The 17,128-nt window shown below is 36.5% G+C and overlaps 1 protein-coding gene across 2 annotated transcripts; it reads left to right on the top strand.

Annotated features, from left to right (window-relative positions):
- The first annotated feature begins 1,862 nt into the window (after positions 1-1,862).
- Positions 1,863-17,116, top strand: nmnat3 (nicotinamide nucleotide adenylyltransferase 3). Of its 2 annotated transcripts, none has more exons than XM_077233110.1 (5): positions 1,863-2,009; positions 6,399-6,541; positions 10,391-10,574; positions 12,710-12,783; positions 15,035-17,116. In XM_077233110.1, the coding sequence occupies exons 2-5, from the start codon at positions 6,433-6,435 to the stop codon at positions 15,427-15,429; spliced, it is 762 nt and encodes a 253-aa protein (XP_077089225.1). In that variant the 5' UTR covers positions 1,863-2,009; positions 6,399-6,432; the 3' UTR covers positions 15,430-17,116. The 2 variants fall into 2 exon arrangements, with proteins under 2 accessions (XP_077089225.1, XP_077089215.1); XM_077233100.1 differs by lacking the exon at positions 1,863-2,009 and adding an exon at positions 4,894-4,974.
- Positions 17,117-17,128: the final 12 nt, after the last annotated feature.

The following is a 17,128-nucleotide window of genomic DNA, read 5'->3' as shown; positions in this document are numbered from 1 at the left end:
ACTTCTCCCAAGGTGGGCAGCTGTTGTCCTGTGCCTCACAGGCACATTAATAATTACTAACAACCAAAAAAAAAAAAAAAACAGTGCTGGGAATTTTTCTTTATGGTTTGCATTTCATTGGCTATGGTAAAAAGTATCTAAAACATTGCTGTAAATCATCATACAAAATGAAACACTTTCAGTATACAACAACAGCGAACACACAAGTTTTAAGTTCTTGAGATCCAATTTGTTTTATGTCATTTTATTAAACAATTGATTTGGTTAACTGTGAGTTACCTAGTCAAATATAATGCATGTAACCGGACATTTTACCGTAAAATACTGTAGTAAAAGTATTAATTGCATAGCCTACAGCTTATGACGAAAATCCATAATGTAATATAATGCAATACTGTGTGTGTGTGTGTGTGTGTGTGTGTGTGTGTGTGTGTGTGTGTGTGTGTGTGTGTGTGTGTGTGTGTGTGTGCGTGCGTGCGTGCGTGCGTGCGTGCGTGCGTGCGTGCGTGCGTGTGTGTGTGTGTGTGTGTGTGTGTGTGTGTGTGTGTGTGTGTTTTCCCTCACTTTTTTACTAGTTATGTACATTATTGTGTTTTCTGTTATGTTATATTTTATGTTTAATTAGTATTTATTACCTTATTTTAGTGTCCTGTGTAACCCTGATGGTGTATAGTCTTTGTGTGGGTAACCGTGCTCTGTCTATAAACTGTATGTTTATTAGCCAAGGCCAATTTTGATGGACATCATTTTTTTCATGTAGCCTTGCATTTTACCACTTGTATTTGGTGTTAATCAATATATTTAACGCCATAGTGTACATCAAATGAAGGACAGCAAAGAATTTAATAGAATTTCTTGTGATTATGTAACATTTTGAAAAGTCACACTGATTTGAAATGCAGTTTTCTGAGCTGCAGTAGGCTAACCCATTTTCTCTACAACCATTTTCAATCCATATTAATTTCCTTTTTTTCATGGTTGTCCTTGGAAATTACCTGTCCATGTCATCCCATGCATTAACCATATGTGAACTAAATCACAACCTCTTTCCTAAAAACTACCAATTTACATGCAGAGTGTATTCTCAAGATTTCTGTATTCTCATTTCTGATGGCGACTCATGGCCTACCTAAGTTTTCCCCTCAGGTGAAGTGAGGTTTGTCAGCTGCTCTGAAAAAGAGCAAGTGTACTGTGGACTTCCCATGTGCCCAGGTTGACTGGAAAAGCTTTTAATGAGTGTTCAGCTATGAACTGAAGGTCTTCACATTTCCACCTATACTCTCTTGAGAGCGCTACCTTGGTTCAAAGAAAGATATCAAAAAACAGCAAATAACACCTTCCCGTAGGTAAAATATTTACAAAGTATTCATCATAGTTTATAAAGTAAAAGTAACATCATTAAAAATTCTACACAAATCGTGATAGAAAATAATGTGACTTTATAATGGGATATAAAAAATGCATAACACTTAATTATGAATAGATTAAGATCTGCGTTATGTAAATATGACAAGTCAAGGCAATGGAATCATTTAGTAGGAGGTACTATAAATGCTTGCAAAAGTCAGTTAAAAAAAACGTGTTATCACAATTGAGAAAGAAAACTTTCAGAAATCCATTTAAAATTCGAACCCACAACTCATTCTTTCGCTCAATTCATTCCCTATATTTTCTTAGTTAAATGTCAATTTCGCCAAAGCCTGCGGGAATTTCTGATAATCATTTTAGTTGCTTGAAAAAAAATGAGCTGGTTTAAAATGCCATATTATTTCCCCAGTCTTCCTGAAACCTAATTTACCTGCACAGCTGATAGATTGGAAAAACCATTTGCGCTCATTCATTCCAATCGTTTGGCTTGTTGCATTTCAGGGGATGCATTCTGTTGAGTAAATTTGCTCTCGGTGAAAGCTTCTTCACTCTTTTATCAACTCATCTGCAAGTCTAAACATCCAGCACAGAGCAGACAAGAGAGAAAAGAGTTCTTTATACGGGAGGAATCCCTGAAGCAGGTTAGTTGTTAGTGTATTTATGATGTACACAGACCAGTTTGGCTCAAGTTTTGCAGCGATATCCTCGGTTTCGGATTGCGATCTTTAATTACTCCACCAGCAGGATCTTAATACATCAACAGAAGCAACACCACTGTATGGTCACTTGTTCACCGTTCAAAGCTTTAGTGCGAGAAGTTCTGCACCGAGCCATGGCGATTATGCCATTAATGACTTATGACCTTACAAAATTGACAATAGACCTTATTCAGAGCAGCGTCATGACATGTAGCCTACTATAAAACCGAGGCCATGAGGGATAAACTTACCGTAGACCTGTTTTCAATGGTATCGGCATAAGAAGCAAAGCTCCTACATCACCTTATAAATGTCCACCGCTCATATTATCTGGGAGGGTTTGTCTACTGAATTTTTTCTTCAGCAGAACAATCCAAAAACACATTCAATAACAGTACAGCCCACTGAAGAGATGTATGTCTATACCTCACAGCATTGCTTTCATTCCCGTTAAAAATCAAAGATGGCGTTGCTGTGAATAAGGTCCACGGGCTAAATGTGGAAATAAGTACTCGACTTCACTGAAAATACATGGTTTTTAAATTCTGAATCACTCATAGTATATGCCTATATGTTCAGACTACCAATTATCCCAACTCGAAAGAGTTTTACACTTTCTAAATATATAATGTTGATCGTTATGTAGACCTACATAATATACACAGCAATAAACAAAAAGTTAATATTGAGTAACTTATAGAAGACACCGTATTGCCAGTTATTGTGTCTCTTCTTGCGACGTCAATGTAAACTGATCCAAACAAAGCCACAGCAGAACGAACGCGAAGCAACACCCAGGGATGTTTCTATTCTGAATGCGCGAACGAATGAACAAATCTTTTGGAAATTTTTTTGGGGTTTTTTGTTTTTTTTCAAAACAAGTTCAGTGTTTTTGAATGAATAGGTTGTCTGAATAAGTCGATGATTAACTCATAAATACAATCGCTTGCTGGCATCTTTTGGCGTTACTGTAACCTGCAGAGCTACTAAATTATCTGTTATTTTAATACTACTATTATATAGCCTACTATTAATCTATTTAATGATATATTAAATCAGCTTTTATTTTTACATTTGCAGTTTACGTTTTTATTTAATTTTAAGTTTTAGTATTTTTGTTGTGCTTTTGTCATTTCTCTTAGTTTTTGTTTTTTAATATTTCTATACTAATTTAATTTTATATCCGTTTTAGTTTTAGTCATTTTAGTTGGCTAATTCAGCTTAAAACCATTTATTTATAATATTTATATTTATTTTACTTTATTTACTTTATTTCAATTTCAAGTTTTAATAGTTGTAATAGTTTTCACACTTGTCTGGAATGCACAAACACAGACAAGTAAAATTATACACTTAAAGTTCCAAGTGCGGTCAGACGCCGCTAGGGCTAGACTAATCAGATGCAAAGACAGGAACTAGTTGTTGCATAAAATTCTCAATATATGTACATACTTTAATATCAACATTCCAAGTCACTTGACAAAGGTTAAATAGGCCTACCTGTTTTTATTATTGATATTCAATCTTTGTGTCTTATTCCCACATTTCTCACCAGTCTCATAATATAGCTGTAATATGTCTTAGCTGTGTCTTTTGCTGCAGCTCTCTAAATAATTAATTCCAATTCTATTTAAAATCATATGAGAGCATTTGTTCAAAATGAAGTCTGAACTCCTCTCTTGCAGGAATCACTTAGGATCCACAGTGGAGGTGATGCATCATCCACATATATTACATTTTTTATTTGCTTTATGTGTTTTTCACTGTCTCAGTTAGACTCTGAATCCATCATTTGCTCGTGGAGTCAATCTTTTCAGCACCTTGGAGAGTTCTCAGCATCTGTGGCAGTTCTACCTACCTCCCAAGAGGGGTCACCCTAGAGTCATCTGCGCTTAATTACTGCCTACTGTGCCCAGAAACTACTTGAGGTCGCTTTTTAAAGGAGTGAGTGAGACAGTCATAGAAATAAAAAAGAGATATTCTTATGGCAGCCCTATAGGTGACTGATTTGTGCTCTCAATCTGTAGGCATACATGATGCAAAAATGCAGACTCAACGAGAACAGATCGACATTGTGAAGGCCATATAGTCGGTTTATAAACCCAGACATCTGCATGATGCAGCAATACAAAGAATATGACTCCATTCGTGTGGCACAACATTAGTCACATTAGCTAGAGCAGCTCAAAGTATGGATCTTTACAGCCCATTTCCCCTTTAGTAGCTATAATTAGGGTAGTTTTGTGCAAAGTGCCTTTTTGAAGGGCAACAGAAAGTCCCCTTGAAGGGTGATTAGAGAAGCTTTTTTTCACTCTCCCGCAGGTTAGATATTTATGTTAAAAAGGTAATACATAATGCATGAAAGGCTAAGGATGGAAAAAGTGAAGGTGGATGTAAATCTATATCCTTACGTATGGAGTAACTGTTTCAATAGAGTCGTTATCAATGTCTTTTGCGCCCCATTAGAGTCTGTAATGTACAGAATCTCAGTTCCACATGAGTATAATTCACTTCATATTAGGTCTTTAAATAGATAATAGAGTGTTTTAAGATCGCCTTGCATTCAGAATTGTGCCCATTGAGAAGTTTAATCATCCACAAGACTTGCTCCATAAGATTAAGAACCGACCGTTCATATCATTTGACTTTGAACGAGTCCTTGTCATTAAAATTACAGTTATAGCGAAGGAGGTCGGTCATTATGATTAAATACAGTGTGAAATCAATAGTATCTTTCTTATTGAATGTACTGGCCTCTTCTGTTTTCGCCACTAGTGGCCGCTGTCGCCCTGTAGATAGGAACTGTGTTTTTCTATCTCAATGTTCTGGGGGAGATCAATAGTGTAACATACGGCTAACGATATAGCATGTAGCATTTGCATAAACTTGATGGAGATCTTTGGATGAGGTACACATTTTTACCTTAAACATTTTGTTTGTTTGCATATTTGTCAGATAACGGCAGCTGTCTCATAAATTAAATAAAAAGGTTTCAAATCCGTTTTAAAAATGCACTAACCTTAATCCAAAATGAAACAGCCAGAAAATAACTGAGTTTATTGTAAAATTACTGGAAGCTCTCAAGTTGAACCACTCTTTTCAACTGTAACGTTAAAGTTAGTGATTTTGCTGCTCTCCAAACTGTAACGTTACTGGCCTAATTTTTCCTTATGTTTTGGATATGGTAACGTTAGTATCCTAGAAGTAGTATAAATTCCATGGTAAGTTGCATGAATATAGTAAGTAAGTTAATCATTCAGTAGCAAAGTATGTATACCCATAACCTGATATCAGTGCGCTATGATTGTGCCATGGATACCAACTGCTATAGTTTCCCCTTGTATCTTTTTAATCACATGACCAGCTTTTATAGATTTCTTTTATGCATGTGTTTTTAAGTCACCTTACTTTACTTGTGTTCTTGTTTGGTTATTCTGACCTCATCACATTATGTTATGTGCTATTTTTTCCCCCATTTTGTAAGCTCTACACATACTTATCACTGCAGGGTTTTCTATTGTCCGGAATTTACACTATGTATTCTGCATTCATCCGTCCAAATATTTACCTATTTTAATAAATAATAGGTATGTTTACAGAGAATGGTTTAGACGGTGTAGTTTTGTCAACAAAGTGTGCCTTGTCCAGTGTGTAATTTACACTTGTTGCTCTGTATACTTTGGCAAAAAAAAAAGAATCCAATGCTTACAAAACAGTCAATTTATCACACTATATAGCCTATAGGCGTGTTTTACATTTAGCTAAACTAAAGCCTGATCAATGAGGGATTCTTCAGAAATGTGGTTGACAGCATCATTAACATACATTTCATAAACATCACAATGATTAGCCTAATAAGACACTTCATATTCAAACATAAAGTCATAATGTTGTTATAATATAATACTGTTTTGCTATTTGCAATAGTTACTATTTTTCATAGTGTGATTATTTTTTTTAATTACAATTTTAATGAAATGTAGCCTATTAAATCCTGTCAGGTTGACCTGAAAACATCATCATAATTATTATTTTATAATAGTATAGGAACTAAAACAATTAAAAACAAAAACAATGTCCCTGTTTTTCAGGGACAATAATCTACAGGCTAATTCATAGCAGAGAGAGTAAAGTCCACTTCAGGCATACTACTGCAACTTATTTGGTATTACATATTGCGCTGTATGTTTATACCTCATTAATCCTGCTTGGTTATAGTGTGAACATTATAGATTGTCTTGAATATGCATACATTTCATTGCTAACCATTTAGTTCTGTGCTCATATAGCAAATATTTGCTGCTTTGTGATTAAAGTTTTTCTTTATTATAGTGTTATCCAGAATACTATGGTGTGAGACACTGAAATGGCTGGACGTATTCCTCTGGTGTTGCTGGCCTGTGGCTCCTTCAACCCCATTACCCACCAGCACATGCGTCTGTTTGAGCTGGCCAGAGACCACATGCACCAGACAGGTTGGTGCCAACTGTTCATTTACTTAAAATTGGCAATCATCTGTTATCAGGCCAAAATGGGCCTCCTTTTCACTGTCCCTCTGAGCTTGTTTCATTGAAGGGATTTCTGTTGTTATAACTGCATTTTGATTTGGTTTTTTGTTTAAAGGGATAGTTTACCCTAAAATGAAAATTCTGTCAGTATTTACTCACCCTCATGTTGTTCCAACCCCGTAAGACCTTCGTTCATCTTCGGAACACAAATTAAGATATTTTTGATGAAATCTGAGAGCTGGGTCACTCCTCCATACTAGTCCATAGGCTTCTTCAGAGTTTGAACTTGCCGGCCCCGAAAAGTTATTAAAGACATCGTTAAAATAGTCCAAGTGACTACAGTGGCTCAATCTTAAGTTTATCAAACAACGAGAACACTTTTTGTGCGCAAAAACAAACAAAAATAACGACTTTATTTCAACTATTCATTTCCTTCTCTCTGGGCCTCGAGTCAGGTTACTAGTTTAACAGCGTATGATCTGTTTTTGTACGTCACACGCATCACCCACATGACCAGAGTCGGCAAATAGTGAGCCTACGTGTGACATAGCTCTACGCAATTACACTAGTTTAACTGACTAGAGGCCCAAAGAGAAGGAAATGAATAGTTGAAATAAAGTCGTTATTTATGTTTGTTTTTGAGGGTGAGTAAATACTGACAGTTTTCATTTTTGGGTGAACTATCCCTTTAATTCTAGTGTGAAGTATGTCTAAATCATAGTTATTTTAGTTTTTATTTTATTATAGTTTTATTAATATTTTGAATTACCTTTATTTTTATTTTTCCTGTTAATTTTAGTTTACTTTTTAGTTACTTGGTTATGTGCTTTTGTGTTTCCACTACGGAATAAAACATTTCAAAAGGTAATTGTGATCTCACAATGCTGTTGACTATTTTTCTCGCTATTCTGAGGGAAAAAGTCTGAATTGCAAGAGAAATAGTAAAACTTAAGCCCTATTCGCACTGGATTAGTATTGTCTGGGGAACTCGTGGGATTTAGAAATTACCCCCTCACATCTGAATTTCGTGTGGTGCATTCGCACGGGATAAGCGAAGCCTGTGATTTTACTCGAATTTATTGACTTATCTCCCGGATATGATGTCAGTGGGCTATTGCTTGGAAATGTCTTGTCGTTATAGGTCTAGATGTATGATTTATCATAAACAGAATAATGTTCCTTACCGCATGTTGCTAAACATGTCATCCATCTCCATCTAATCATTCTTTTTGTTTTCGACCTTCTGATGATTTTCAGCCTTATCTGTCTGCAAATTGTATAGTTGTGGTGTAGATATATCGATATGGCCCAGCACCCAAATTACTATCAAAACACTCAAACTCCACTCCATTCTTCGCGAAAAATGGATAAAAAGGCGCAAAGGAGACAAAAACCTTGAAAAAATTATATAAGACCCCACCAAATCACAGAGATGCCGATTCGCACGGGACTGATATTATCAGCGAATTATGGTAGGTCATTTGCGGGGGAATTTTTACTTTACAAAATACAGACATGGCCGATTCGCACGGGATTAAAATCACAGACAACCTCCGCAATTATTACAAATGACTAGAGGTCACCGGGTAATACTAATCCAGTGCGAACAGGGCTTTATATAAATTTGAAATTTCGAGAAATCAGAATTGCAAGTGAAATAAACTCATAATTGCAAGAAAGTTTCAGAATTGTGAGCTGACATTTTCTTTCTCAGAATTTGACTTTTTAACTTGCCATTTTGAGTTTATACCTCACAATTCTGACATTTTCTCACAATTGTGAGTTTATAAAGACAAAAGATATAAAAAGAAAAGAAAAAGAAAGTATAAAAGATATAAACTTGCAATTGCGAACCATACCAGAAAAAAAAACATTGCGAAAAGAAAAAGCCAGAATCACGAGTTTATGTCTTGGAATTCTGAATTTATTTTTTCTTTCTTTTATTAGTTTTTATATATTTTTTTAAATATTTCTATTTATGTTTCATACATTTTTCTCATTTTCATTTAATTTAAAAATTTCAACTAATATTTTCATTTATTTCAGCTTCATTTCAATTCAGTTTTAGTTTCAATTAACAATAATATCCCTGGTCTAAATATGTGCTTAAATACATCTTTTTTATGCAGAGGTTTTCATTGTATAAGGCTTTAAGGAATGAGCAACAAATGCAAAGTGTAAATGTTTAATGCTCTTAGCAGTGCTTTTGCGTTAGATGCATCAGCTGACCTGTGAAAATGTACTTGCATAAGCTAATACCCAAAGTTTACAAGCAAAAAAGGCTTTGTAGCAGCTGTAACACTGTGTCTATAATGCAAGCAAGAATTTCAAGTTGTGTTGATTAGAATTGGAACAATTTGTTGTGTTGCACCGCTAGCTTACAGTACAGACATGGAATAACTGCTCCTCTCAACAGCCTCGACATGGTGCTGCACACTGACATTTTTGCTTGTGTTTATTTACTGTACGCAGTGTACTCAAAACTACTTGCAGAATTGTTTGACATGTAGCCAAATAGATTGCACTGCATATTATATTACCTCAAGAGAGACTTGTTTGTGGTTTATTGCCATTTTTATTAAAAACATTGATTAATTATTGATTAAACATTGATTAACATTATTAATTGTATTGATAAATTCTGTTTTATAATGTCTTGCACATGCTGCTAAATGAGAAAATGCAAAAACAATTGTTGTCTGATGTGAATTCATCTTGACTATGCAAAATGAAGGCATTTAAACATTAAGCATTCAGCAACTCATTAGAGTCTGCCTGTGTATGCAAAGCTTGTGTTAATTTGTGTGCAGTGACTTAGAAACTTTTGTAGGGCTGTTGCACTTAGAAAAGGAATCAACGTATATTTAATAAGCCACTTATTTACATTTTAAGGCAGATGCATTAAAGGTGCGGTAAGTCATTTTTGAGAAACACTATTGATATTTGAAAATCAACCCAAACAAACACACTTCTCCCTCTATTGCTCCGCCCGCAAAATGCACAAACACACAATCCAAAATTGGATTGTCTCTTTACCTTAGCTGAAGAGAATCAAAATAATGCTTTGCGAAAAATTAAGCGAACGATGACGAGGGAACGACAAGGAAAAAATGAACATACAGTACATGAGTATATACAAGCAAGAGTTTGTTGTTAGTCGCAGGCAGCACACCAGCGCCTGACAAACAATCACACTCAAAACTGTCCTGTTACTATAGCTAATATTACAACAACAGCATATCTCGGTTCTGTGGAACATAGCAAAACCAATGTCACTCATGTATGGAGAACTCAACCTCTGCGTCTGTTTTCAGGCCTTCCCGCTTAGGTCTTTCCAGACCTAGAAAGCTTTTGTAATGTTAACGCAGGTCCTAAAGCTCTTGCCTGATCACAACCCTTCATTTCCCATTGATATTCCTCTGACCTTTTCTCTTTTGTAATGTCTCTCAGCCATCTCTCATTCTATAGTCTTTCTTCAAATCTCCCTCTGGCTTACTCTCACGCCTCCCCCATCATGAGTGTTTAAATCCTCTACTGCTGATTGGCTTCAAGTGTGTTGTGTTGCTCAGTCCGATCCACTTTCAACGGCGTTTCTCAGAAATCACTTACAGCACCTTTAATCCAAAAGTCTCTGATGCATTGCATTCATGATATACATTTGATCATTTCGTGCATTCCCTAGGAATCGAACCCATGTTGTTGGGATTGTTATACTGTTTGAGCTACAGGAACTGTGGTACGCTTTAAATGTGACATCTGATAATGATGTATTTGACTCAATTTGGGTCAGATATGTTGCCATTTTCTATCTCGCAGGTCTGTATCGTGTGGTGGGTGGCATTGTGTCTCCTGTTGGTGATGGCTATGGTAAACAGGGCCTTGTTGCTTCGAAACACCGACTTGCTATGGCAAGACTGGCCCTGCAGAGCTCTGACTGGGTTTCCGTAGATGACTGGGAGAGCCGGCAGGCGGATTGGACAGAGACTGTGGTGACCATGAGGTGAATATATATATATATATATTTAGCGAAGAACTAAGTATACTGCATTGGCTTCTTACCATGACTAATGTGAATCATTTATCCAGTCAAAAATTTGACGAGACGAGAACATTTTTGGAGTATTTTAACACAACTGGGACACTTAATGTAAAGGAAACATTAACTGGTTTTGACAGATGGGCTGCTAAATGCTGATCATACCTCCATTATCCCAGAAAAGGCTCAGAGGTTTGTAGCTAGAATCATCTTTGATGATAGAAAAGTTGCCTTTTTTCTTTACTTCACATTTTAAATATACTGGTGTTATTAATATCAAACGATATGAAGTTTATGATATGCCATACAGTTACATGATGTTGACTTTAATGAACTGATGGTGCACATCAGGACTTAAAGAGTCTTATACTGTATCTCACATATGAATTCCCAGAAGTCTAATTTATACTGTGCAATATATACAAGAATATAAAGAATAAGACAGAAAAGCAGCTATAGAATATAGATATTCAATCTTTACTGTAGAAATCTTACATGTTGCCGTTATATCTTCATATGTTACTTTTATATGTGAATTCACCTTGCATTACCCTCTATGAAGGAATTTACAAACTCACTGTCATCCTCACTGGCATCCTCGAAACATCTGAGGAGCTGAGCTAAAGCCAAAACTTTATAGGAGCCGAATCCTTAAATTCCCTGTGTATGAGATATCAAATAGCTAGGCAGGCACTGACGTAACTCATTCCAGCCCGGCTGTCCATCATAACATTCTCCTCGGATTCTGCCACAGAAAATATGAGACACCCTGTCATCCTTTAGTATTTGGCTTTTAGTGGTTTTCATTTTGTACCCATGCCAAATTCTTGTCCCCTCTTTTTACCTTGATGGGCCATTTCTCCTGTTGAATCCCTCAGATATTAACAAGCGACTTTTTAAGGACCCCTCTGGGTACTCAAATTTTTTATGGCAATTGTTAGCTGTGCCCTTAGGTGGCTAATTAATACTCAGATGCCAGGATGGAGGATGGCTGCTCTTGCGCCAGGGGCCCGTGCCAGGACTTTAACTTTCTAGGTTCGTAATTTACTTCCTGGCAGAACTGGATGAAATACACAATTGCTTATATGCCCTTGCAGTTGACCTATGTGTTGAATTACTTGGTTGAGTTTTCGCTATTTTAAAGGACATAGTGCCATACAGGCTCTGTTCTAAAACCCAGTGAGCATTTTAAGGTACACTCCTTATGAAAAGGCTGTTGCAAAAAGTAGACGTCAACATTGCTTGTATCCTTCACATAGAAAATGCATGACAATTATCTATTTTGTAGGAGAAAAGGAGAAAAATCCATCTACATGTCTTCATCTAACCATTTTCCATTCAAACGTTTGAAAGATCAGAAAGATTTTGTTTATTTATTTAAAAAAATATTAATTATTCAGCAAGATTGCATTAAATTGATCAAAAGTGACAGTAAAAATAATAGTCAAATAAAAGGTTTTCTTTTAAATTTTCTATTCATCAAAGAATCCTGTGAAAATATTAAGCAGCAGCTGTTTTCAACATTGATAATAATAATACGCCCCAAATCAGCTTATTAGAATGATTTCTGAAGGATCATGTGACACTAAAGACTGGAGTAATGATACTGATAATTCAGTTTTGCCATTTATCAGTCCGTCCGTCCATCCATTCATTCATTCATCTACCCTATAAACACTCAAATTACTTTTAATTACAAATTACTGCAGAAATGCAACCTTTTTTCTTTTCTTTTTTGGCTACCGCAATTCAATTCTGAATGACGAACAACCCTGGTTGGTACACTATAAAAGCTCTTATACCCTAAAGTCCACTATTCACTTTATACATTAAACACTCACATGCATGTGGCAGATATATAGATTTAACAACTGTTGTTAGCTCAATAATTATCTCCTTGTAATGGTTCCACGTTCCTTCACAACACCAAAGCTGATTAAAGCCTCTTGTGAGAGATTGGAGAAGTTAAGATGCAAATCTATAGGCTCATGTAATTCAGTGAGAATGTAAAGCTTCTCCCATGTTCATAAGCCGATTACCTAAACACTATGGCCATTCATGCTCTCTGTTGCTTAGCTGCGGTTTGTTTCTAAACACAGGTACCACTATGGCCACATAGCTACTCAGTACCACCACAGCAAGGACCCGCCCACCAATGAGCGACCAGTCTCTGGTAAGCCCCGCCCACCTCTCAATATGTCTTTGTAAATTGCCACAGAAACCTCTCAACACAATTTGGTTTCTTCTAAGCCTCCTCTCTTGCCTAACAGAGCATTTTCTGTCTTTGCTAATCACTTTAGATAAGTCCGTTGCATTTAAAACAGGCTGTTGTCTTCTTTCTGGCCTCTTTGCAAAAGTGCTTTTATTTGGGGGTGTTGTAGAGGTGCATGCTAATGAAGTCTAATACCCTCCACGGGATGACTGGGCTTAAGACAAGCGTGCTCGGACTATTAATGAGCTGAGATTAATAGCCAGGACAACTTTAAAACAAGACAAGTGCCAAGAAAGATGGAACACAAGCACACGAAAACCCTGTTATCTTAAAAACCTTTCACAGGATCCCTTGATTCTTTGCAAACCCTTTGTTCTGATGCCATTTATTTCATCTATTTTCTTTTGCTTGACAGTAGGCTGAAGATAATACAAAAGAACTCTTCCTCATCCTCCTATTACAATGATAAATAAACACATGAGTTGGAATTAACCTAAAAGACGTTGAAAATCATTGAATTTTTCAGAAAGAGTTTAATTCTATATTTCATGTTGAATTATCACAGGGATTCTTTTTTATTAAAATTACCTTCATGCAATTTTAACGCTTGCTGAATTAAGCCATTTATGATTTTCTGGAAATATTAGTGATTGTATTAAAATGTGCACAATGCTTTTAATAACTGTGTTTTTCAAGAATGTATGCATTATTAGAATAAGTATGAAAATTTCCCCAGCCCCTTGCAGTGCACATACGTTTCTTTAGGTCTATGTTTAGTCACGTGGAGTAGAAATAAAGAGCTTTAGTGAGCCTGCGAGGTTCATTTCCTGCCCCCTGCCATTCATGTCTGATTAAACAAAAGCCATTTCTCTGACACATGATATAGAGAAAGAATTAGAGTTAAAAGCATACTATTGATTCTTTCATATGCTGTAAATATCACTGCTGAGGTCTAGCCCTAGGATTGCTGGCCATGAAATGATTTCTAATGAAGCATTGAGAAAAGAAAAAGTGAGATCTCTGCCGGTTTCATGCAAGGGGTCCAGGAGTGTCAAATATAGAATTGTGTGCATGGGATGCTTTGAGCCACGTAACATTTTGAAGACTGGGAAATTCACTGAGCATTGTTTTTTGATTGTATTAGCAAATGTTACATTAAAGGAAAGTAATTTACAGTATTCCATAGTTTTAGGTTAGAGAGGATGCAGTAAGTTATGATAATTTGATATGATTTGTTGGGACTGTTTAGTATCGCTCTATCACTGCAGATTCTATTATTATACTTATACTATTACTTAATAATTATATGCTAATACTACTATAATTGTCTCACCATTGACACTGCATTAGGGTGAGTATTGACACTATTGTCTTTTGTAGAGCTGCTTTAAAGCTGAAATTGAAGTCGTTTCAAAGTTGATGAATTTTTGCAACATTAACATTTTTTATTTTTCTGTTTATTACTGTGAAGCTGCAATGAAACAATCTCCATTGTATAAAGCGCTGTGTAAATAAATTTAGCTTGACTATTCTATTATCTAATAATATTTTGAATTACCTTTATTTTTATATTTTCAGTTTTCTTTTTTAGTAAGGTTGTATATGTGTTTGTCATTTTTATTAGTTTTTGTCTTTTTTAAAATAATATTATTAATAAGGATTGAATGTCTTTATTGTTTAATATATATATATATATCATATTAATATATAATATTTCTTAAAAAAGTACAGGTCTTGAAAGACACAAGGGTGAATAAAATATGACATTGAAATTGAAATTGGAAAGATGTGAATGAGCAATCACATTTATATTGTTCAGAAACACTTGGTTCCTTTTATTACAGACTCATTAAAAAAAGGTGCTTCGAGCAATTTTGTATGGATTGGCACTCCGAAAATATCTCTTAGACATCACTGATTTAGGTCTTCTGAATTATCGTGTCAGTCTCTGTGACAGCCTTAGGCTCTGCACACTGCCATCGTTCAAGTTAAGCACCATATTCAGCTTCATAAGCAGTTGTCAGTTTTCTACCGCTCCTTTTGACAACTTTGACAGTATTATGATGAAGTGCTGCTGCTGCCCTTCTGCTTCATTTTTGTTAACAGCTGAATGGTTCCAAAACAGTACTTATATCACCTTTTGAATACATTGAATACAAAAATGACAATATTATACAATCAGTAATCTGATCGATTTCCCCCCCCCCTACAGATGTCCCACAGTTGAAGCTGCTTTGTGGAGCTGATTTCATGGACACGTTTAAGGTGCCCGGTTTGTGGATGGACGATCATGTAGAGGAGGTGGTGGGCCGCTTCGGACTGGTCTGCGTGAGCCGTGGTAGCCTGCAGCCAGACCGGGCTATACATGAGTCTGACCTGTTGTCCAGGCACCGGCAGAGCATTTTCCTGGTTCGGGAGTGGGTACACAATGAGATCAGTGCTACAGAGATCCGACGAGCCCTACGTAGAGGCCACAGTGTTAAATATCTTTTACCAGACTCTGTCATTGATTACATAAGAGAGCACAACCTTTATACCCAAGACAGTGAGATGAAGAACAAAGACGTTAAACTACGACCTCTTGCCATGCAAGCAATACAAGACTGATGTAGGCTTTCGGGAATTCAGAGCCTGAGGTGATCTAAAGGCCAATTCACACTGAACCGACAAATGACAACCAATGGCAACAGACACTTCCCAGACAGCAACATAGTGTCGGCCCAGATCCGACCCACATCTGTGGATGTGGAACATGTGGATTCTACAAGGCCCAGATGGGGCCGACACTATGTTGCTGTCTGTTTTTTTTCCGGATCAGTGTGTTACCTCTCGGCATCTATTGCCATTGGTCGGTGCTTGTTTTTGCCAATTGAACATGTTCAATCCACCTCTGTCAGTGCAGTGTGAAATGGCCTTTGAGGTCCGGTCACATGTACCGTTGTTCAAAGAATTTTTTCGTGCAAAATCCAGTCAGAATCCACGCAAACGGGAATATTGCGTCTGGGCGAAAGATTTCCGCACACATATTTCTCATTTAGTTCAAGTTGGTGACATGAACTTGCAACGTTGACCAAAAGAAAACTAACTTCTCTGTGAGCAGTGCTTTATCATCGCTACACTAGAAATGGATGGAGGACCCCCCCCCCTTGAAATTTCTTTCAAAAGGTGCGATCGCATTAGCTAAATTTCAGTGATATCAGTGTAGAGTTGTATGAAGCACAGCTCATACAGAAGTCACTTTCAAAACCAAGTGTCTTTATGTTGGTCAGCGCGGTGAATTCATATGAGCATCAAAATCTGTGCGGGGTACTTTTTCTCCCTTACACGAAACTCCAGATCACATGAATTCTTTTTAGGATATGTGCGATTCTGATTTGAAATCACCCCACAAAATTTCACCTAGCAACTTTAAATGTGACCACCAGTCACAAAAAAAAAATAGCAAAATATGTTTCAAAAGATTAAAAATCCCTCTTGCCTGTAAAAGCAGCTTTAGAGGAGTTTCATATTTTGTCTTGTGTAAAGTGAGCATTATCCATGACCATGGTTTCCTTGTGTAATGTGTGGAGAGGGATTTAGAAATTTATCCTCTCTCTGCAGGAGTTAGATTTGCCAGATCACTGCAGAGCTGTAGGTCCATGTTCAGCAGGTCTGAGATTTGTTGACTTTTGCTGAATGTCACGAGGAAGATAAATAACAGAGCCTTTACACTTTGGAGAGCAAACATTGCTTCTTCCATTTCCATTTGCACAGAAAGCGTCATTCATGTTGTCAGGTCCCTAAAGACATTTCATCAAGCTTTGTCGGTGGGTAGAAAAGAGTTTCTGACAAAATAAAATAGAAGAATGTGGTATGGGATATTTGATGTGATGTCTATCTAAATCATTTCTTTTTGTCCTTGTATCACCAACAGTGAGTTCAGGCTCAAACCGGCTAGTAGCTTTAAGGGTGTTTTTTTTTTTTTTTTTTGCTATGTTGAAGCCCTCCTGCTGACAGTCTTTGAGTGTGGAGTTTGTGTTTTAAAAGAATGCCTGTGTTCATGCTGTCTCAATAGAAAAGCTGGAGGAATTAATTCAACAGAAGCAGTCCCTCTCTTCTAAATGGCCCCTGGTTTGCATAGAAGGGTTTCATGCATGTTTAATAATTCAAAGCATCAGGCAGATGAAAGGAGTGACAATTGAGTTCAATCTTTTATCAAGCACAAAACATACTTTTCTTAAATTTGATGAAAAAATAAGACGGATGTATATACTCAATCGGTGGAATAAAAAGTTAATCACCTGTAACTATGAAAGACAGCTGTATT

The sequence above is a fragment of the Siphateles boraxobius genome, unplaced genomic scaffold (assembly GCF_051911475.1).
Source record: "Siphateles boraxobius isolate OS27281-9 unplaced genomic scaffold, OSU_SipBor_1 1, whole genome shotgun sequence".
NCBI classification, from domain to species: domain Eukaryota; kingdom Metazoa; phylum Chordata; class Actinopteri; order Cypriniformes; family Leuciscidae; genus Siphateles; species Siphateles boraxobius.
Note: the sequence above shows the minus strand (reverse complement) of the source record. Positions and strands in the feature narration are given on the sequence as shown.

What these genes read in the sequence shown, in the direction of transcription:
- nmnat3 (XM_077233110.1), top strand. Translation starts at nt 6,433, where the DNA reads ATGGCTGGACGTATTCCTCTGGTGTTGCTGGCCTGTGGCTCCTTCAAC. An exon ending in AGACCACATGCACCAGACAG is followed by an intron (nt 6,542 to 10,390) that starts GTTGGTGCCAAC and finishes TCTATCTCGCAG; the next exon opens with GTCTGTATCGTGTGGTGGGT. An exon ending in GAGACTGTGGTGACCATGAG is followed by an intron (nt 10,575 to 12,709) that starts GTGAATATATAT and finishes TTCTAAACACAG; the next exon opens with GTACCACTATGGCCACATAG.